The sequence below is a fragment of the Brachyistius frenatus genome, unplaced genomic scaffold (assembly GCF_029030835.1).
Source record: "Brachyistius frenatus isolate BFR_SWC_R1_liver_20210118 unplaced genomic scaffold, ASM2903083v1 Contig_237, whole genome shotgun sequence".
In the NCBI taxonomy this organism is placed as follows: domain Eukaryota; kingdom Metazoa; phylum Chordata; class Actinopteri; family Embiotocidae; genus Brachyistius; species Brachyistius frenatus.
In genome coordinates, this window is record NW_027210836.1 from 436,520 (window position 1) to 457,500 (window position 20,981).

The 20,981-nt window shown below is 46.0% G+C and overlaps 5 protein-coding genes across 8 annotated transcripts in view; 3 read left to right on the forward strand and 2 right to left on the reverse strand.

Annotated features, from left to right (window-relative positions):
* Positions 1–604: 604 nt before the first annotated feature.
* pnp4b (purine nucleoside phosphorylase 4b) lies at positions 605–8,984 on the forward strand. The gene is made up of 7 exons (XM_069720255.1): positions 605–667; positions 3,825–3,997; positions 4,804–4,907; positions 5,106–5,281; positions 5,537–5,727; positions 7,662–7,741; positions 8,565–8,984. The coding sequence occupies exons 1-7, from the start codon at positions 645–647 to the stop codon at positions 8,703–8,705; spliced, it is 888 nt and encodes a 295-aa protein (XP_069576356.1). The 5' UTR covers positions 605–644; the 3' UTR covers positions 8,706–8,984.
* Positions 8,985–9,778: 794 nt separating this feature from the next.
* Positions 9,779–12,666, forward strand: calb1 (calbindin 1). Of its 2 annotated transcripts, XM_069720283.1 has the most exons (11): positions 9,779–10,003; positions 10,106–10,182; positions 10,409–10,483; positions 10,926–11,006; positions 11,254–11,310; positions 11,409–11,486; positions 11,803–11,858; positions 11,925–11,964; positions 12,067–12,120; positions 12,218–12,286; positions 12,384–12,666. In XM_069720283.1, exons 1-11 carry the CDS (start codon positions 9,925–9,927, stop codon positions 12,510–12,512), a joined length of 795 nt encoding a protein of 264 aa, XP_069576384.1. In that variant the 5' UTR covers positions 9,779–9,924; the 3' UTR covers positions 12,513–12,666. The 2 variants fall into 2 exon arrangements, with proteins under 2 accessions (XP_069576384.1, XP_069576383.1); XM_069720282.1 differs by having other exon boundaries at positions 11,803–11,964.
* A 99-nt stretch (positions 12,667–12,765) lies between these two features.
* Positions 12,766–16,547, reverse strand: decr1 (2,4-dienoyl CoA reductase 1, mitochondrial). The gene is made up of 10 exons (XM_069720245.1): positions 16,475–16,547; positions 15,012–15,202; positions 14,833–14,890; positions 14,670–14,756; positions 14,296–14,443; positions 13,990–14,089; positions 13,836–13,908; positions 13,598–13,744; positions 13,203–13,265; positions 12,766–13,074 (listed from the first exon to the last, which is right to left on the reverse strand). The coding sequence occupies exons 1-10, from the start codon at positions 16,538–16,540 to the stop codon at positions 13,015–13,017; spliced, it is 993 nt and encodes a 330-aa protein (XP_069576346.1). The 5' UTR covers positions 16,541–16,547; the 3' UTR covers positions 12,766–13,014.
* Positions 16,548–17,112: 565 nt separating this feature from the next.
* On the forward strand, positions 17,113–18,526 carry pmvk (phosphomevalonate kinase). Its single transcript, XM_069720264.1, has 5 exons — positions 17,113–17,309; positions 17,411–17,474; positions 17,551–17,703; positions 18,037–18,166; positions 18,245–18,526. Exons 1-5 carry the CDS (start codon positions 17,203–17,205, stop codon positions 18,409–18,411), a joined length of 621 nt encoding a protein of 206 aa, XP_069576365.1. The 5' UTR covers positions 17,113–17,202; the 3' UTR covers positions 18,412–18,526.
* A 509-nt stretch (positions 18,527–19,035) lies between these two features.
* The window catches only part of LOC138633802 (tropomyosin alpha-3 chain-like), a 6,034-nt gene continuing 4,088 nt past the window's right edge, over positions 19,036–20,981 (reverse strand). For all 3 annotated transcript variants that reach the window (XM_069720259.1, XM_069720257.1, XM_069720256.1), the window contains exons 7-9: positions 20,790–20,852; positions 20,562–20,631; positions 19,036–20,218 (exon numbers count right to left, since the gene is read on the reverse strand). In XM_069720259.1, coding sequence (XP_069576360.1) covers positions 20,136–20,218; positions 20,562–20,631; positions 20,790–20,852 — 216 coding nt within the window. In that variant the 3' untranslated portion in view covers positions 19,036–20,135. The remainder of the gene's footprint in view (positions 20,219–20,561; positions 20,632–20,789; positions 20,853–20,981) is intronic.

A 20,981-nucleotide genomic window follows, 5' to 3' on the forward strand; every position in this document is an offset into this window, starting at 1 on the left:
TTGTTGTCAGGTTGTTGTCATGTTGTTGTCAGATTGTTGTCAGGTTATTGTCAGGTTGTTGTCAAGTTGTTGTCAAGTTGTTGTCAGGTTGTTGTCAGATTGTTTATCAGTCAGTTGTTGTCCTAGTTGCCGTTGTGTTCAGTTGCCAGCAGGTGTTGTCACAGACACGATCAATCATACACCACTTAAACTGATGCAGAATCTGACTGATGTCATTTTGACTGTTTAACTTTTGTCACTTGTGTCTGTTTTCATTCATTTTTTCTGATCAGTTTTTTTTTTTATTGTTCTGTTATCGAACACTTTTTCACAATCCTCCAGGAAAATGTAAAGTCGTGTGTTGTTCTGCAGGAATTTAAATGTTGAACATCTGCTTCAGACGTCGCAGGTTTGAAACCCCGTCGCTCTGCTGCTCTGACGGTGTCACACGTTTCCCGCTGTCACCTGTGTTCCTTCTGTCTAATCTACCTGCTGAACTTTGACCCTCCACTGAGCAAACCGCAGGGGTCAAAGGTCACAGACACGCCGAGTCAACGACCTTGGGCGTGTTTACAGACTCCGATTCGGCCAATCAGAGGAGAGGACGCCCTGTCTGGCTGACTCTCTGCTGCTACTCCTTCTCCTTCCTCTTCTGTGGCTCCACGATGCACACCAAAGGAAACTCCTGGTGAGACCCGGGCACTTGTTTTTATTTCTAACTTCAGCTTTAAAAACAAAGTTAAATCAGATAATTATTCTCTGATCAAACAGTTTCTTTTCTGTTCTGCACTTTTGACATTTGAATCAGTGTTTCCTGTTTAGGTTAGGTTAGGTTAGGTTAGGTTAGGTTAGGTTAGGTTAGGTTAGGTTAGGTTAGGTTAGGTTAGGTTAGGTTAGGTTAGGTTAGGTAGTTACTTTATTAATCCCCGAGGGGACATTTTTTCGCTACAGCAGGATACAGGAAGCAGTAAGATAATAATAGAATAATAGAAAGCAATAAAATAGCAGTAAAATAGCAGTAAAAATATAAAATATAAAATAAAATATATATTATATACAAACAACCAAGAACACAGTAACAGTGTTATTGTTATGTGATGGATTTTGCCAGAGGTGAGTTATTGTACAGTCTTATTGCGGTCGGCAGGAATGATCTCCTGTATCTGGAATGATCTCCTGTATCTGGAATGATCTCCTGTATCAGGAATGATCTCCTGTATCAGGAATGATCTCCTGTATCTGGAATGACCTCCTGTATCTGGAATGACCTCCTGTATCTAGAATGATCTCCTGTATCAGGAATGATCTCCTGTATCAGGAATGATCTCCTGTATCAGGAATGATCTCCTGTATCTGGAATGATCTCCTGTATCAGGAATGATCTCCTGTATCTGGAATGATCTCCTGTATCAGGAATGATCTCCTGTATCTGGAATGATCTCCTGTATCAGGAATGATCTCCTGTATCAGGAATGATCTCCTGTATCTGGAATGATCTCCTGTATCAGGAATGATCTCCTGTATCTGGAATGATCTCCTGTATCTGGAATGATCTCCTGTATCAGGAATGATCTCCTGTATCTGGAATGATCTCCTGTATCAGGAATGATCTCCTGTATCTGGAATGATCTCCTGTATCAGGAATGATCTCCTGTATCTGGAATGATCTCCTGTATCTGTCCTTGTGACAGCGGAGCTGAAGGAATCTTTTAGAGAACGTCCTCCTCTGTCCCTGCAGCAGGTGGTGGAGAGGGTGGTCAGGATTATCCAATATGGATAATAGTTTGTTCAGCGTCCTCCTCTCCACCTCCTTTTCCAGACTGTCCAGTTTGTAGCCAATGATGGAGCCGGCCTTCTAAACCAGTTTGTTAAGTCTGTTGGTGTCTCCGGCTCCAATGCTGCTCCCCCAGCAGACCACAGCGAAGTACAGTTCACTGGCCACAACAGATGGTAGAACATCTCCAACATCTCTCTGCACACATTGAAGGATCGAAGTTTCCTCCAGAAAAAGAGTCGACTCATCACCTTCTTGTAGACAGCATTGATGTTGGTCTTCCAGTTCAGTCTGTTGTCATGGAGACACCAGGTACTTGTACTCCTCCACCATGTCCACCTCCTCTCCCAGAACTCTCAGCGGTTGTGGAGCCGTCGTCTTCCTCCTGAAGTCGACCACCATCTCTCTGGTCTTGGCCACGTTCAGGAGGAGGTGATTTCTACCAGCCCACTCCACAAAGTCCTCCACTACTGCCCTGTACTCCTCCTCCCGTCCATCCCTTATACACCGACCACTGACTCCTCCTCCCGTCCATCCCTTATACACCGTCCACTGCAGAGTCATCAGAGAACTTCTGCACCCCCACCACCTGCAGCTTCTCACTCAGCAGCAGTGGTTGGATGGTGTTGAATGCACTGGAGAAATCAGAGAAAGTGATTCTCACAGAGTCACCGGTTCCATCCAGGTGAGACTGAGCTCGTTGCAGCAGGTAGATGATGGCGTCGTCCACTCCCACATGAGGCTGGTACGCAAATTGTAGAGGGTCCAGAGAAGATTTCACCAGCGGTCTGAGGTGGGCCAAGACCAGCCTCTCCAGCACCTTCATCACATGAGATGTGAGGGCAACCGGTCGGTAGTCGTTGAGGCTTATCGCTGTGAACTTCTGAAACTCATTAAAAAGGCTGAATCAAACCCAAAGTACACTGAAAGCTGTTTGCAGTACGACCACCAAGTCTCATTTGAAAGGAAACTCTGAAGTTTTATCTCCAACAGTCAAAGTCACCATAGTTGCTCCGAGTTATTGAGGCCTGACTTTTGCAAACAAACGCCTGTAAAATCACTGATTATATTTGATTAGAATCTGGTTCTGGGTTTTGAAGTCAATGAAATTTGGCTGAATAATCATCAGTAATGTGGATGTAAAGACTCGGTGGGTAAAACAAGAGAACAGTCTGTAAAAATCTGAAAATGACTTCAGTAATGTAGCTTTTAAAAACACAGGAAGAAACGATACTTAAGACATATTTCATAGGATATCCAAAAATCTAAGATGATACCGTGTCTCATATCAGATATATATATATATATATATATATATATATATATATATATATATATATATATATATATATATATATACAGTATACACATTTATTGCCCTAAATTATTTTCCAACATTAAAAAAAACAAAAACTGAAACATTTAGTGGATTTTTCATTAATGACCAAACACAAGAACATGAATGAAACGTGCAAATTTGTTGTGTCTTATTTTTATTTCAGGAACTAAAACTGTATTCATTTCTTATGTTGTATTTTATATAAGAAGTCTGTCAGCTGACGTGTCCGTCGGGTCGGACAGTAAAGTTCAGCTCTTTGTACCGCTGCTGCAGTTAAACTCACGTTTCTACAGTTTCTTCACGGAAAAAATCTGCTGAATCGTCACTTTCTGTGTTTTTCTTTGTTTCCTGAAAAGATTCAGATCTACTGCCATCACTGATGCCACCCCCCCCCCTCCCCTCCTTCACTGCACAAAACCTCACTATCAGCACATTTTGGTCCATAAAACTTCATTTAACAACAACAGGTTGAAATCTTTTTACCCAATTAAGTTTTATTTATTTCATTGTTTTAATTACATTTTTCAAAAAACGAATCAGTCCTTCACCTGCAGACAAACAGAAATCTAAAGTAAACAGACGAAAAGGGACTGAAAAACGAATTCATATCTCACACGTCCAACAGAAAAACAAGACAAACCATCCATATTTTATGGTGGAAGTTGAATTCGGGTGTTCAGCTGCATCCAGCTGTTTTGTGGATGTGTATTCAGTGTGTTTTCTCCCCATCAGCTGCTGCTCCTTCGAGGACTACAAACTCACCACCGAGTGGCTGCTGAACCAGACGAGCCACCGTCCGAAGGTCGCCGTGATCTGTGGTTCAGGACTCGGTCTGCTGGCTGACAGAGCCACCAACAAGCAGACCTTCAGGTACCAGGACATCCCCAACTTCCCCATCAGCACAGGTGAGTCGATCACGCAGCTTCTTCTTTGGAGAGTTTTAACCTGCATTTGTGGACGCAGCGATGAACTGTGTTCACAGACGATGGTTTTCACAAGTGTTCCTGAGCCCATGCAGCGATTTCCACTCCAGAATAGTGTGTTTTTAATGCAGTGCTGCCTGAGGGCCCGAAGATCACCACCATCCAATATTGGTTTCCAGCCTTGTCCCTTGTGTTCAGAGATTTCTCCAGATTCTCTGAATCTTTTAATGATATTATGAACCGTAGACGATGAAATCCACTAATTCTTTGTAGTTTTACGTTGAGGAACATTATTCTTAGATTGTTGAACTATTTTCCAACACAGTCTTTCAGAGTGGTGAACCTCTCCCCATCTTCACTGCTGAGAGACTCTGCCTCTCTGACTTCATCTTTTATACCCAATCATGTTACTGATCTGTTGCCAGGCAACATAATTAATTGTGAGATGTTCCACCAAGTTTGGTGTTTTTAGCGTTGCACAACTTTTCCATCTTTTGTTGAACCTGTCACAACTTTTTAAAGATGTGTTTCTGCCAACAAATTCAAAATGAGCACACATTTTTCTAAAAACAATCAATTTGTTTGATATGTTGTCTTTGGCCTATTTTCTATTAAATATATGTATTTACATTTAACATAGCATCCTAGCTTTGTTTGAAACCGGGTTTTCTCAGAGCCACCCTCTAGTGGCCTCTACCTTGACGTTTTAGACCATGAAGCTCTTGAGACATAAGAGGCTGAAATGTCCCTGAGGAAACTTCCCCTTGTTTACTGTCTCTCTGTCCCAGTCGCGGGTCATGAAGGCTGCCTGGTGTTCGGGACGATCGAGGACACTCCCTGCGTCTTCATGCAGGGTCACTTCCACCTGTACGAAGGTTACTCCCTCTGTAAGGTGAGTCCTTGTCCCCTCAGTGTCCACATTTGGACAAGAACTCGACTGATGAGCCCCATTTTACCCAGCATGCAAGACAGATGAGTCAACATCAGGTGGTTGTCTGCGGTGTCCGTCTTTCTGGAGGCGACCGACCTGCTGAGAGACCTGTGAACGTGATAATGTAATGTGGACATCTTGTCTCGCTGTCTGTCCCAGGTGACGTTCCCTGTGAGGATCTTTAAGCTGATGGGGGTGGAGTCTCTGCTGGTGACGAACGCCTCTGGAGGAATCTGTCCCGACTTCAAGGTTGGAGACATTATGATCATCAAGGACCACATCAACCTCCCAGGATTCGCCGGACAACACCCGCTGTGTGGACCCAACGACGAGCGGTGAGACAGGAGGACAGACGGGTGGAGAGACAGGAGGGCTATCAGAAAGACAAACAATGGGACAGAAAGAAGGACATATAGGAAGACAGAAATACAGACGGGTGGATAGACAGACAAGAAGAAACAGAAAAGACGTTTTCATTTTAAATAAACTTTATTAATGTTGTGTCCCTCTGTCTGCCTGTCCGTCCGTCTCTCTGTCTGTCTGTCTGTCTGCCCCTCTCTCTCTCTGTCCCTCTGTCTGTCCCTCCACAGTTTTGGGATCCGGTTCCCGTGCATGTCCGACGCCTACAGTAAGGTTCTGAGGAGTTTGGCGTTGGACGTCGGCTCCGAGCTCGGCTGCAGCGACTTCATCAGAGAGGGCGTCTACTGCATGGTGAGCGGACCGAACTTCGAGACCATCGCCGAGGCCCGAATGCTGTTGATCCTGGGCTGCGACTCTGTGGGTAAGACAGGAAGTGGACGCAGAGAGACAGACCGGCCGTCTTCAGTAATTGGTCATTGAAGGGAAAACCCTCCCAGTGAGCTGGTTAATAATTCAGGGTCTTAACGAGGCTCGTTAGCGAGTCAGCGGGGAGAGAAGCGATTGGTTCTCAACGTGACGGCCGTTGATCTGACCGCAGATCAGATCCAAAACACAGAATGATTATTACTGTTACAGCAACACAGCAGAGACTTCTGGGAGCAGGAGGAGGCTCTAGAGGTCCAGCTGATGATTCAGTGGCTCCTTTGGTTTGGTTCTAGGGGTTCTTGAGAAGGTGCTTGAGGTAACAGGGGTCCTTCAAAGAGGTTCTTGGATGCCTGGAAAGGTTCTGTAGATTCTTAAGGAGGGTCTTCTTCAAAGGTTTTGGGGATCCTGGAGAAAGGTCTATGGATCCTTGGGTCATTTGGTTCTTTGGACTCTGGACAAGGTTCTGGGGTTCTTTTATGAGGATCTATAGGTTTTTGATGAGGTTCTAGTGGTCGCCGAAGGGTTGTTGAAAGCTTTTTGTGGATCCCTTAGAAGTTTTTAGGGTCCTGTGGATTCCTTCAGAAGTCTTGCAGAGTTCTGGAGTTAATTGATGAGGTTCTAAGTGACTTTGCAATGTTCTAGGATTAATTGAGTGATGATCTATTGAGCTTTTGAGAAGGGTTTAGGGTTCTTGAAAAGGGCCCGTAGAAGGGTCTTGTGTTTCCCAAGAGAATCTAGAAGTTTTGATGAGGCCCTTAGGAAAAGCACTCGGGTCCTTCATAGGTTTCTTGGAGTTCATTGGTTCTATGAGGAGGTCCTAGGACTCCTGGAGAGGGAGTCCTTTTATAGATATCTTGAGGATCATTAAAAGGAGGTTCTAGGAGTTATTCAAGAGGTTCTGAAGAGGTTTTTGGGTTCTGGGATCTGGTTCTTTGGGTCACAGAGGAGCGTCTGAAGGTTTCTGAGAAGGTTGTTCTTCCGAAGGGTCAAATGTGCTCAATGAGTCCTGGAGAGGGTTCGAGGTTTTTTTGACAAGTTCTAGGGGTCCATGGAAAGTTCTCAAATGGTCCTTCAGGCGCTTCTATGGTTCCCTGAGTCCTTTTAGGGATTCTTCAGAGGGGTCGATGGTCTGAATAGAGCGGTTTGATGAGGTTCTTGAGCACCCTGAGGAGGTTTCAGTGGTTTATTAGGGTCATTGAAGGCTTTCTAGAGCTCCATTGGAGGTTTGAGTGTTCCTTGAGAAAGGTCTTTGGTTCCTTGAAGACTCCAGGCTCCTCGAGGTGCCTTCAGGGGCTTCTTGAGGAGGTTCCTGTAATCCTCAAGAGATTTTCTGTGCTTTTTACATCATCCTTCAAGAGGCCAAACGGGTTTGTGGATTCTTTAAAAGGATCTCGATCGTTACGAAGGGTCTGAGATCTTTGTGGAGGATCGAGGTGAGCCTCATTCTGCACACTGTTTATCTTCAGCCTCATATATTCAGAAATTAATTGAAATTAGAATGAACAGCGATGTTCGGTGAACAGTCGTCAGAATACCAACATGGATCCTCCAGCATCAGATCGAACAACGAACTCATGACGGGTTTGTCGGCAGGAGCCACAACATCAGCAGGGTCTCATTAAAAATGTCTGCTGGTCCAGTGTTAATGAGACGGCGTCGCACCCTGCAGCTCGACACGCTGCTCAACACAATCAGGACGGATGATGAGGTCACATGACACGTGTCTCCCGTTGTGTTGAATGCCGACAGTATTCATTCATCTCGGCTTACAGAACTACTTTGATCAGGTGGAGCTGATGACTTTTAAACAAACATCATGAGCAGGACTCATAATTAAACTGTCCCTCTATTATACATTTATCACTGTTATAAAGTTTGATTCAATCAGAAGTGACAACGAATTAATTATATTTTTATATTTGTGTTCAGGTATGAGTACAGTTCCTGAAGTGACGGTGGCAAAACATTGTGGCCTCAGAGTTCTTGGTCTGTCGCTGATCACCAACAAGGTCAGTTAGTAAAACCACAGCAGCAGCGTTTCTGTTTGACGTTACCGCGTGACGTTACAGCGTGACGTTACAGCGTGACGTTACAGCGTGACGTTACAGCGTGACGTTACAGCGTGACGTTACAGCGTGACGTTACCGCGTGACGTTACCGCGTGACGTTACCGCGTGACGTTACCGCGTGACGTTACCGCGTGACGTTACCGCGTGACGTTACCGCGTGACGTTACCGCGTGACGTTGCCGCGTGACGTTGCCGCGCGACGTTACCGCGCGACGTTACAGCGCGACGTTACCGCGCGACGTTACAGCGCGACGTTACAGCGCGACGTTACAGCGCGACGTTACAGCGCGACGTTACCGCGTGACGTTACAGCGCGACGTTACCGCGCGACGTTACCGCGCGACGTTACAGCGTGACGTTACAGCGTGACGTTACCGCGCGACGTTACCGCGTGACGTTACAGCGTGACGTTACAGCGTGACGTTACCGCGTGACGTTACCGCGTGACGTTACCGCGTGACGTTACCGCGTGACGTTACCGCGTGACGTTACAGCGTGACGTTACAGCGTGACGTTACCGCGTGACGTTACCGCGTGACGTTACAGCGTGACGTTACCGCGTGACGTTACCGCGTGACGTTACCGCGTGACGTTACCGCGTGACGTTACCGCGTGACGTTACAGCGTGACGTTACAGCGTGACGTTACCGCGTGACGTTACCGCGTGACGTTACAGCGTGACGTTACCGCGTAACGTTACTTCGTTTGTGACAGAAGCAGCTTGTTTGCATGACAGTGTTGACACACCCGTGTTGTGTTGCAGGTGTCTTTGGACTACAGTCGGGAAGAGAAGGTGAACCACGAGGAGGTTCTTGAGATCAGTAAAATGAGGGCGGAGGTTCTGCAGAAACTCGTCGCCACGCTGATCAGTCGCTGCCAGCAGCAGAGCATCAACACACACTAACAGCATCAACACACACACACACACACACACACACACACACACACACACACACACACACACACACACACACACACACACACACACACACACACACACACACACACACACACACACACACACACACACACACACACACACCCCACATGGTTCTCTCCTTGTTGTTCCACAACCTACGAGCTCACACACGTACAAATATGATGCAACACATCAGTGAAACAGACTGGAGGTCTGTCAACTGCTTCAACTGTCCTTTCACAATAAAACTTGAACTGTAAATAACTGAAGACTCTGATTTTAATTCAGTTCTCCTGCTTTAAATCGACGTGACTGTTACTTCACCTGTCTGTTGTCCCACGGCGGTCGTCAGGGGGTAACGGGGCCTTCTGATTGGCCGGCCGCTCGGCTCCATCGCCGGGAGGGGGAGGTGAGGGCTCGGAGCCAACGTCCTGTTTACGTTCCGGCAGGTGTGATTGACAGCAGATGGAGAGGTGGGAAAACATGTTGTGAGAGACGAAGAGGAGGAAGAGGAGGAAGCTTCAGGCTTCTGTAGGTTTTAATCTAAACAAACAGAAAGCTGCAGGTTTTATTTGGCTGAACTTTGACATCTGAATCCTCAGCACCGTATCCTGTTTCTATGGCAACCGTTTCTCGTTCATCGATAAAATGAGAAGATTTGTTTAAAAGAGGGTCCAAATGGGTGTCAGGAGGTGTAGTCTCTGCTCGGGGTGGGGGGGGGGTTGGACTATCTGCAGGTTCAGAAACCTTTAGGGCGGGGCTTACTGGGCTGGACGCTACGGATTGGATGACAGAAAAAACAGATGACAAACCTTTAGTTCCTGGAAATGTTCTTATCTTACATGCTGATGTTTCATTACTTTTTTTTTACTGGATAATGTAACATCTGGCCAGTCAGACAGACAGTCAGACAGACAGACAGACAATGTTTCCTGCAGGGTGTCTTCATGCTGAGTTTCTCTGCAGCAGCAGCCGCTGTGATGAATCCCGCTGAGAGTCGAGCTTTTTATTCTCACGAGGAGACGAGAGACAGTCGGACTGAAACACCAGGACGGAGCTCACAGCTCACAGATACAGTCCAGTCTCCTCCGGGTTGCCTCCAGATCTCCTCCAGATCTCCTCCAGGTCTCCTCCAGGTTGCCTCCAGATCTCCTCCGGGTTGCCTCCAGATCTCCTCCAGATCTCCTCCAGATCTCCTTCCATCATGGCCAGCTCTCTCCTGCAAGCGATGGAGATCTCTGCCTCTCAGTTTCTGGATATTTTTAATCACTACGATAAAGACGGTGAGCAGCTCTGCTGTTTGATGACATCACCTATGACCTCATCGAGTCGCACCTGTCGTCTGGTCTCATGTAGATCTTTGACGTCCTCTGCTGTTCTTTCAGGGAACGGATTCATTGAAGGTAAAGAGCTGCAGAGTTTCATCAGAGAGCTGAGAGAAGCTCGACAGCGGGCGGGGCTGGTGAGTTCAGACACACCTGTCCACCTGTCCACCTGTCTACCTGTCCACCTGTCTATCTGTCCACCTGTCTACCTGTTCAGATGTGTCAGTCTGTAGTTCTGTAGAGGTTTTTGTAGTTCCTGTGAAGCCGCCTCGTCTCAGCTGCTGTTAATCAGCTGATCTGAAGAAAAGGAAGATCTTATCATTTTAATTCCGCGTTGTTTGTTTGTTTGTTTGTTTGTTTCAGGGTCTGACCGATGAGATGCAGCAGTTTGTGTCCGAATGCGAGAAAGACTCTGAGAGAAGAATCGGACTGATCCAGGTGAGGTTCTGTGTCGTGTTTTGATCTCAGTGTTTGTGCCTGAGAAGACGAGTTCAGGGGACACGAAGTCCGCTGGTTTGACTTTCTTTTGTTGATACGTGTTTCGGAGAAACTTAAAGTGTCCTGAGATGACAAATGGAGCTGAACAAATAAAACACATCCATAAATTCCTTAAATTTGATCAGTGGAAACTGAAGTTTACTGACTTTTCTAAATAAATATAGTTTGAAGAAAAATGTTTCAGTGTTTCGTTGACAATGAAAATAAATGTAATTAAAGTTAGAAATGAATTGAAACAGAAGAAGACGGTATTTAATGAGCTGCTTCGAGTTTTATTTAGATTTAAAAAACATCTGAGCTGCTTGGAGAAGTTCCTGGATGTTGGATTTGTGTTTAAACGTTTCTACGACGTCTTGATGAAACGTCGACCGTGTTCCTGCAGCTGGTGCAGATTTTACCCACCGAGGAGAACTTCCTGCTGTTCTTCAGACAGCAGCTCAGCTCCTGCTCACACTTCATGCAGGTACGTCCACCTTCATCCTCATCGGCAGGTCGGATTATTATCAGCTGTCTTCTCCAACAGCACTTCTCTTCTTCTTCATGTGTTTTGTTGTCACGTTGTGTGAGTTCCATCATGTGCTCAGTTTACATGAACTGTGTTGATCTCTGATCTGATCTCTGATCTCTGATCTCTGATCTCAGATCTGATCTCTGATCTCTGATCTCTGATCTCTGATCTGATCTCTGATCTCTGATCTGTTCCTCCTCAGGTATGGAGACGTTACGATGCCGATCACAGCGGATACATCGAGGCAGACGAGCTGAAGGTGATTTCTAATTACACAAACCGTTCGCCGATCAGTTCGTCTGCACGATGAGTGTCTGGTCACCATGACAACATGATGCTGTGCTCACTGTCCTGTAGAACTTCCTGAAGGATCTGCTGCTGAAAGCTCAGAGGACGTGTGACAGCACAAAACTGGACGAGTACACAGCTGCTACTGTAAGTATTACAGTACTACTGTAGTAACGGCAGTAAAACGCAGATAAATTGTTCGTGACTGCAGAGAAACTTTAGAAGTACTGTGGTAACGTTGTAGAAGAACTTAGTAAAAACAGTCGTACTATAGCATGTCGTCCAAAGTATGTACTTTTTTTGACATATTTCAGATGACATGGTCCTATAACATGTCTAAAATATGTCAAAAAAGTCCCTATATTGTGTCGTCCTGTCGAAAAACTACTTGAATGAGATTGAAACAGTCGAATATTCTGAGTGCAGTTGAACTAAGTTTAAAGGAGTTTTCTTTCTCTTCCAGTTGAAGATCTTTGATGCCGACGGAGACGGGAAGTTGTGTCTGGGCGAGATGTCCAGGTGGGCGACGAGCTCAGATCGCCTCCCTGCTGCCTTTTCATGTCTGACTTTGTGCTCCGTTTTCAGGTTGCTGCCCGACGAACAGAACTTCCTGCTCAGGTTCCAGGTGAGTCCGACCCGTCGACCTTTCTGTTGTCAGAAGCTTTTTCTGATCACGTGACTGAACAACAACAACAACAACCCTGTCTCTGTCGTCTCTGTCTCTCAGGGAGTGAAGATGCCCAAACATCACTTCAACAGGATCTTTGGTTCCTTCGATCAGGTCCGGACGTTCCGTTTACGTCGTTCTTTTATTCTGCAAAGTTCCCTGTTTCTGCTCAAACTCATGACCTCTGACCTTTTGTTGTTTGTTTGTTTAGGACGGCGCCGGTTTCATGGACGCATCGGATCTGGATTCTCTGCTCAGAGATGTGTGTGAGGAATACAAGGTGTGCTCCGTTGGTTCTCAGACCTCCCGGTGTTTCCAGGTGTTTCCAGGTGTTTCCAGGTGTTTCCAGCTCGGACTGACCGCCGTCTCTCCTGCAGGTTCTGGACCCGGCCGACCTCCCTCGGTACCGCTCCTCCATCATGGAGCTGTCGGACGAAGGGAAACTGTATCGCGGCGATCTCTGCGTGCTGCTGTGTGATGAAGACGGACACGCCCCCTCTCAGTAGAGCTCCTCCCACCGCCACACCTGATGTCTCCCGCAGGCCACGCCCCCTCCTCCTCCCTCTGACAGATTCCTCTGTAAAGGTTTAGCTGTTTGATGCCATCAGTAGAATCGCTTCAACTGAAATGTGACACATTTGGTTGTAGACATAAAGTTTGTTGGTCTAAAGTTGTGTTTTTTATCCGAGTTGAATTTTAAACCCGTCACACACATCTTATCTGTATTCCAGGTAAATTAAACTCACCGACGCCTGAAGATTCAAATGAAGTGTTTTAATATCAAACTGTAATAAATGTGTTAGTTTTCACTGAGCATGTGCAGACAGTCACATGACGGCTCGCGGTACTTCCTGTTAGCGAAACAGCAAATCATCTGCTCATCGATCGGTCAGTAAAAATCTCAGCAGATTCTCTCATCAATAAATCATGAGCCGAGGGGGTGGGGCCACCGTACACAGCTATCTGATTGGTTATTGTGGTCCAATGAGAAGTGTCACAGATGTTTTTTTAGGATCCTTTCGTGCTTCTGATCATCGCCTCCATCGTCTTCCACTGATCTGGAGTCACCTGGAACACAAACATGTTGGAGATGTTAACGAAGTCTGAAACCAAACGGAGACAAACGAGCATCAGCAGCCTGGGAACCAAGAAACAATCACGTTTCTCAGGGAAACACTTCAGCGTGACACACCCACCCTGCGTAGTTCGTTAAACTCTCCCGCCATCGACACGTATTCGCCTCCATCGAACCGAATGACCTGCAAAGAAAAAAACACATTTCATAGATAAGAGATTGAATGAGATGACATTCGAGATAAGGAATGAGGTCGATGTAAAGTAGGAGACGAGATTAAATATGAGACATTTTAAAATGTCATATAAAAAAATTGGAGATAAAAATTAGAGATGAGATGTGAGGTAAAATAAGATGTGAGAAAATAGATAAAAGATAAGATATAAAATTAGAGATAATGTGAGATTAGAGATAATGTGAGATTAGAGATAATGTGATATTAGAGATAATATGAGATTAGAGATAATGTGAGATTAGAGATAATGTGATATAAAGTGAGATGAAGTTTGATCTCACCGCTCCAGACATCCAGCTTGCGTAGTCGCTGCTCATATAAGATGCCAGGTTTGCGATCTCGGCTGGTTGTCCGAGTCGACCCGTCGGGATGCGACCGATCATCGCCTTCTCAAAGGATCCGGTCGGGTCCAGACGGCTGAACGCCCCCTGAACACAACAAAAACAAACAAACAAACAGATAAACAGTGACATCGAGCAGATCGACAAACATTAGCAGCTGAGGTCAGGTGGGCGGTACCTTTGTTCTGATTGGTCCAGGCTGAATGATGTTGAACCTGTGGCCGTAGCGCCCCCACTCTGCAGCCAGAGACCTGACGTGCAACAAGAACACCGTTACCATGGCACCCTCACACCTGAGACGATGACGTCACAGCGACCGCGGTCAGACTGACTTATAGAGCGCCTCGACTCCGGCCTTTGCCGACGCACTCGGGACCACGAAACCAGAACCAGACTCGGCATAGATGGTGGTGATGGCCAGGAAGGAAGCACCTGAACAGACCACAACAACAACAACAACAACAATAATAAACAACAAAAACACCTGCATCTGTTCTACCTTTGAACTTTGAGCTGTTCAGGTCAGTTGCAATCCGGTTCTGACCAGTTTAAACTAAGTCTGAACTGTGACCCTCTCTGGTCATTAACCTCTCTGGTTCTGGACCAGTCTCACCTCTCTGGTTCTGGACCAGTCTCACCTTTCTGGTTCTGGATCAGCCTCTTTCCCAGCTCCAGGGTGACGTACGCCGTCCCGTTCAGGACGATGTCGGTGATGCTCTTCCAGCCGTTCGCCGACAGACGTTCTGACGGACAGACGAAGTTTCCCGCCGCGTTGTTGATGATCACCTGTCAACCAATCAGGAGACAGCACGCTGTGATGTCATTACAACAGATGGAAAACTGCTCTGATTGGACAGTTTGAAGGTTCAGACTTGGTTTCAGGGTTCTGGTTATAGGTCACGAGGGTCCTCCCAGTGTGTGTGTGTGTGTGTGTGTGTGTGTGTGTGTGTGTGTGTGTGTGTGTGTGTGTGTGTGTGTGTGTGTGTGTGTGTGTGTGTGTGTGTGCACTTACATCAGGAAGTCCAGTCAGCGTCTCCATCTGGTCGACACAGCGAGCGACAGCCTGTGGATCCCTGACATCGAGTTGGACCACGTGGACCTGAGGACAGAGAGAAGGGGGACCGGGTCGGACCTGGTGAGCTCGGGTTCGGTCCTGTTCTGGTTCTGGTTCTGACCTTGTTTCCAGTCTTCCTGCTGATCTCCTCGGCTGTCTGCTGCAGGACGTCCAGCTTCCTGAACAAAAAACACAGAGTCATGATTGTTAAATTTGGGTCACGTGACCTCTGACATGCTAATTCATTTTGTTCTGGGAGGGGAGGGGTGAAGGGGGGGGGGGGGTCATGTGACCTCTGACCTGCTGGCGATGACGCACTGGGCTCCCAGCTGGGACAGGGTGGTGGTCATAGCCCGGCCCAGTCCCGTCCCGCCGCCCGTGATGAAGGCCACTTTGTTATTGAAGCTTCCTGTCGGCAGCATGGCGTCTTCGACCGCAGCGAAGAACCCCGGAGAACCGGACCGGAGACCCGCCGATCCGTGGAACCATGACTGAAACAGAACGCGCACGCACGATAAACAACATGTTATCATGTAAAACGTTAGAAACACTTCAACTCAGTTAATTCATTGAGCAACGTTGAGTTTTTAAACATCAGGTGGAACAAAGAGCCAAGAACACGTTCAGTGAGAATTAAAGTCAAATTTAAAATTAAATTCAGTTCAAAATCTGCTTAAATAAAAAAATCTGTAAAAACTCAGAAAATAATTTGGTGTTCACTCATATTAAATTAAAGTCTACATTTAGTTCACTTTTAGAAATAAAACAGAAAAGAAATCAGTATGAAATTTATCTAAATTCAGTTTCGATTCAGGGGAAAAAAAATCTGAATAAATTCAGTAATAATTCGGTTTAAAATCTGATTAAATTCCATCTTATTTCAGTCAAAACTGTCCACAAACTTCTGGTCAGGACTGTAACTGCGTGTCATTTATGAGTAGCAAGTTTGCTTTGTTGTAATTTACAGTATCTGAGCCAGTGACGCCACCTGGTGGTGAGAGGAGTGAACTGCAACTCACCTGCACAGACGCATTCATTTCTGCTCTATTTTTTATTCACAGATGAAAGTTAATGTGAAAAGAAACACCTGCAGACACACAAAATAGGAAGTAGGACCGGATTTACCTGTTGGCCCCGCCCCCACCCAGAACTGGGTTCATTTACTTATTGTGATGGAACTGAAATCATTGATTATCTTCATTATTGATCAGTCTGCTGATTATTTCAGTCAGTCAGAATAACAGAGAAATATTTAGATTTACACTCTAAAAGGAGGCAAAAACAAGAAAATAATTTGTCAAAAAAATGAGACAATAGAAGTTTAACAAGATTAAATCAATCAAACAATCGATTCAGCTTCAATTCAAACATGTCAGAAGATAAAAAAAAAAAAGTTTTTTGTTGATTATTCAATTAATTCAAAGAAACCAGCAGAAACTTTGATACGTATAATTAATGAATGCTCGTGCACCAGCTGCTGTGCGTGCGCGTGCGCGATAGGCAGAGGCTCAAAAACTGGGTGAAAGGTCAAACTTTACGGAAAGGTTATATATTTATATATATATTTTTAAGTGAAATTTAAACCGCGTTTAAGCAATAATTTGCATTCCACCTCCGGTGTGACTCAAACTGCTTTTTGATTGATTATTGATCACTGATTTATTATGACGTGTTAGGATCGGCTCCACTCTGACGTCACAGCCGGCGGATTAAAAAGTGCGTGAATTTGCATGAAATATTTAAGTGACGTAGTTTTTTCTCACCCGGAGGACTGAAGTCTTTCCTGCAGCCAAAAAGTCAACTTTTCTCCAGAGAAGACCCGCCGCCATCTTTGAGTACGACGTCACGATGTTTGATTGGATCATACCATCATGGAGGGGGGAGACGGGCGAATATACAGAAACAGGGCGTGTTTCACTTTAAAGATCTCAATAGAATAGAATTTAATAGATTGAAACCAACAGAAAAATACATCGGAAATAATATTAAAAGAATAAAAGAATAACAAAACAGGTCTTAAATATCAGGTGTTTTTTTTTATTGATAATCAATGAGCAGTTAAAATAAGTAAATACAATAATTATGTCAGTGAGTTCTGGATTTACAGAAATATTTCAGAATTTATCTGAAATTCAGTAACGCCCCCCCCCCACCCCCGTCATGGTTCAGTCCAGATGCGGCGATGATCACATGTTACCGTAATACGGTTAATAATATGGGCCACCAGAAAATAAAACTCCAGTTTAGTTTCTGATTTGTCTCCGCAAGCTACTTTCTGACGTCACATAATCGATGTTTAACCGGTTGAGTATCGATTAGTGACCTGATAAATCTTCATTGACCGTTTAAACATCGGCTTGGGAACTTTTATTTTGAAGGGCTTCCTGTTTTGCTCGGACAGTTCCGGTAGCGGTCCCGGTGTGGTCCGACGGGGCGGAACACGGAGCTGGTTACAAACTTTGCAGCTGATCGATGAGCTCCGGAGGAGGTGATGGAGGAGGTGATGGAGGACCGAAGTTCGGAGCCAAAACTGATTCTGGTCTTCAGCGGGAAGCGGAAGTCCGGAAAGGACTACGTGACGGACCTGATCCAGGAGCGGTAAACATCCGCAGTTGGTTCCATTTGACTGTTTTGACGTCACTCAACTGCTTTACTTTCTGCTGACGTCACTTGAACACCTGTCTCTTCTTCTTCTGTAGTTTGGGGTCTGAAGCTTGCTGCGTCCTGCGTCTGTCTGGACCTCTGAAGCAGCAGTATGCTCAGGTGAGACCGACCGCGTGTTACCATGGTTACACACAGCCGATTACTTGCAGAGTCACTGGTTCTGGTGGTTCCACAGGAACACGGTCTGGACCTGGACCAACTGCTCGGTCCCGGTCCTTATAAAGAGCAGTACCGGGCCGATATGATCCGCTGGGGGGAAACCCGACGAAACCAGGACCCCGGGTTCTTCTGTCGCCTAGCAACCAAAGAAGCCCGGCAACCAGTGTGGGTACGTGAAGTCTCGTGTTGACGTCACCGCAGCTTCTTCATCGTGTTCACGTTCTTCTTCATTCTTTGGTCATCTTCTGGTTCATCCTGCCGTTTGAGGCCAACCCCCAAAACTGAAGTGTTGCCTGGCAACCGGTTAGCAATATCATAGCAACCACTTAGCAACATCATAGAAACCACCTAGTAACACAGCTGGAGCGCCATGGCAACGCCAGAGTGACAGCTTCACAGCCACAGAGTCAACCACCCTGATGTAACAGCTTATTTCCTGTGATGTCACTGTAACAACTCTGTCATTGGTCAGTTGGCTGAGTTCTGCTCTGTGATTGGACAGCTGGTGAGTGACGCTCGACGGCTGTCGGACCTGCAGTGGTTCTGGTCTGAGTTTCCTCAGCAGACCCGAAGCATCAGAGTTCAGAGTTCAGAAAAAACGAGGACACAGAGGGGGTGGAGCTTCACCGCAGGTAGGACACCTGTCTGTCTCTACCTGTCTGTCCCTCAGGCATGGATGTTGTGCAGTAGTCTACCTGTCTGTCTCTCAGGTGTGGACGATGCAGAGTCAGAGTGCGGGTTGGACAGCGGCGTTGAATGTGATTGGATCATCACCAACGAAGCCGACGCCCCCTCGCTAGACGAGCAGCTGCAGCCGATCCTGAAGTTGGCCGAAGAAGCGGCTTCATCATCCTCGATCGTCACAGCTGATCAATAATCTGATAACTACCGAATGTCTCACTAACAATCAACAAAAGAAGTTAAAATACTCAAAACATTTGATCAACAAATCAATACTCATCAATCAATCATTCTAAGGTTGGTGACATCATCACAGATTCTCAGCTGGACTGTAAAGACCTCATTTATCAGCTGTTTGTGATCAAATCGTGAACTGATGAGTCGACGAGACGAATGTACGTGAATCTTTTTTGCATTGAATAAAATGACGTGAAAATTAAACTTGAACACTTTGAAGCGGAGATGTTTTTCACCTCGTGGGGTTTTGTAGTTTTCTCTCTCGGCCGTTTGAACCGGACATTAACATGCGTCTCCGAGACCAGCTGTGATCTCACTTCCAGACACTCTGGACGTCTTCGCTCTCTTGCGGCCTGATTTGATCACTTTATGGTTTTAAGTTTAACTTTACACTCGTTTTAAAACGGTTTCCGTACCGCTCAGCTGAACTCCCCACACCAACACAGGACAGCGTTTCTATTGGACATCATTACTACTCGTTATTCAGGTGACGTCAGCAGAGTGGGCGGTCCCTCAGTGAGGTCCAGGTTCACAGGTGAGGTGAGACCACCTCTGGAAGTAAATAAAAACCACAGAAGCTCAGTTTGAGTCTACATACCAGTGACAGTGCTTTTATTTTATAAAATGCTGTCTCACTTTGTGTCATGATTTATTACAATGAGCTGTGACATTAGCACAGTGATGACATCATCACCTGCCTCCAGGTAAAAACATTTCTATACTTTATTCATTTCATCAAGTCAAAGGTCACCTGCAGGAAATAAAAAAATATGGAAAGGGTGAGGGTGGTGGTGGTGGTGGGAAGGGGGGGGGCGTGTCTCTAACTTCTGATTGGCCCCTGGTTTAACATATTTGGCAGTGGAATGCCTCGCTATGATTGGCTGATCACTCCCTTAAACCACGCCCCGCCCCCTCCCCCGTAACAAAAATAATAAATCATTGGCTAACAGGATATTGGCTCTAATCAATCAATTAATCTATAATTATTCATGTTGGCAAAGTAAACTAATGAGAGCATCAACAAACCGTTAAGACAAAACACTTAATTAGTAGTTCATTAGTTCTTAACGAGGGGATGTAAGTCACTGTTAAACTCCCTTATAGACAAAAACAACTTACAGGCTGCTCCTCGTCTGGCCTCCCTCACTAATACTGAAGGGGCAGGAAGGGGGGAGGGAGGGAGGGAAGGGGAGGAGGAGGAGGAGGAAGGGGGGGCCAGATGAGGAGTAAAATAAAGCAAAACACTTCAAATGTGACTTTAAAGTTTAGAGGAGGAATGTGTGAAAGCAGGAATCATTGGGGGGGGGGGGTAACTACACCCTCCTGACACCTCCCTCACTTCCACCAGGACAGGAGCAGTGAAGGAGGGGGGGAGGGGAGGAGGAGGTGCAGGAAGGAGGAATGTTTGGGCCACTAAGTTTCCTGACCTCCACGAGCAGATAGCAGGAGGGGGGAGGAGCGGGATGTTTTGGCCACAGAGTTTGACCCTGACCTCCTCACACCATCGGGGAGGGGGGGCAGAGGAAGAGTAGGCGGGTGGGGGAGGAGTAAGAGGGGGGGGGGTAGGAGTAGGAGTAGAGGGGGGGGGTCAGTGGAGAGGAGGAGGAGGTTGAGCAGAAGCACAATGTTTTGGCCACAGACTTTCCTGACGTACACCTGTCAGGCGGGGGCGGGGGGGAGTGTTCAGCAGGAGTTGAGCTCCTCCATGGTCTGATTCAGAGTCGCCTGGAGCTCCATGTTGGCATTTCTGGCTGAAGTCAGAGCGTCTGGAAACAAACAGGAAGTAAAGTCATTGATCAATCCATCAGCCAATCACTGATCAATCCATCAGCCAATCACTGATCGATCCATCAACCAATCACTGATCGATCCATCAACCAATCACTGATCGATCCATCAACCAATCACTGATTGATCCATCAGCCAATCACATCCTCACTTGGTATAATCAATACAACCTGCCGACATATCAACACGTCCTGATCGGTTGTAAATGATTGATTTATGTTTCTTTGTGGTGATCGATTCTTCTATCAGAACTACTTTATTGATGAGTTACTAAACCCTGATGAGTATTGATCAGTATTGATCAGTATTGATCAGTCTCACCTTCCAGGCCATCGATGGTTTTCTCCAGTTTGGCCACCGAGCGCTCAGCGAACTCGGCTCTGGTCTCAGCCTGGAACACAGGAAGTGAGCAGGAACATCACACATCTGTATTTACTTCTGTTAAACATGTGATCAGTATGTAAACATGTGATCAATGTGTAAACATGTGATCAGTATGTAAACATGTGATCAATGTGTAAACATGTGATCAATATGTCTCCATCTCACCTCCTTCAGTTTGCTGCTCAGGTTCTTGATCTCCTCTTCGTACCGGTCCTCCTTATTTGAGTACTGAGAGACAGACAGCAGCCAATCAGAGGACACGGTGAGGTCACATGTTTGGATTCAAACTTCTGGATTATTTCCTGAATGTATTGATCGGCTCTTTTATTGATCGTACTGCAGAAATCTCTGATCATG

Coding starts and splice junctions, on each gene's coding strand:
- calb1 (XM_069720282.1), top strand. CDS start 9,925: ATGGCCAGCTCTCTCCTGCAAGCGATGGAGATCTCTGCCTCTCAGTTT. Junction 11,487..11,802: donor ACGAGTACACAGCTGCTACT/GTAAGTATTACA, acceptor TTTCTCTTCCAG/TTGAAGATCTTTGATGCCGA. Junction 12,287..12,383: donor ATGTGTGTGAGGAATACAAG/GTGTGCTCCGTT, acceptor TCTCTCCTGCAG/GTTCTGGACCCGGCCGACCT.
- pmvk (XM_069720264.1), top strand. CDS start 17,203: ATGGAGGAGGTGATGGAGGACCGAAGTTCGGAGCCAAAACTGATTCTG. Junction 17,704..18,036: donor AAGCCCGGCAACCAGTGTGG/GTACGTGAAGTC, acceptor GTGATTGGACAG/CTGGTGAGTGACGCTCGACG. Junction 18,167..18,244: donor GGGGTGGAGCTTCACCGCAG/GTAGGACACCTG, acceptor TCTGTCTCTCAG/GTGTGGACGATGCAGAGTCA.
- decr1 (XM_069720245.1), bottom strand. CDS start 16,540: ATGGCGGCGGGTCTTCTCTGGAGAAAAGTTGACTTTTTGGCTGCAGGA. Junction 14,444..14,669: donor CGCTGACTGGACTTCCTGAT/GTAAGTGCACAC, acceptor ATTGGTTGACAG/GTGATCATCAACAACGCGGC. Junction 13,745..13,835: donor CTGGACCAATCAGAACAAAG/GTACCGCCCACC, acceptor TGTTGTGTTCAG/GGGGCGTTCAGCCGTCTGGA.
- pnp4b (XM_069720255.1), top strand. CDS start 645: ATGCACACCAAAGGAAACTCCTG. Junction 5,282..5,536: donor TGTGGACCCAACGACGAGCG/GTGAGACAGGAG, acceptor GTCCCTCCACAG/TTTTGGGATCCGGTTCCCGT. Junction 7,742..8,564: donor TGTCGCTGATCACCAACAAG/GTCAGTTAGTAA, acceptor GTTGTGTTGCAG/GTGTCTTTGGACTACAGTCG.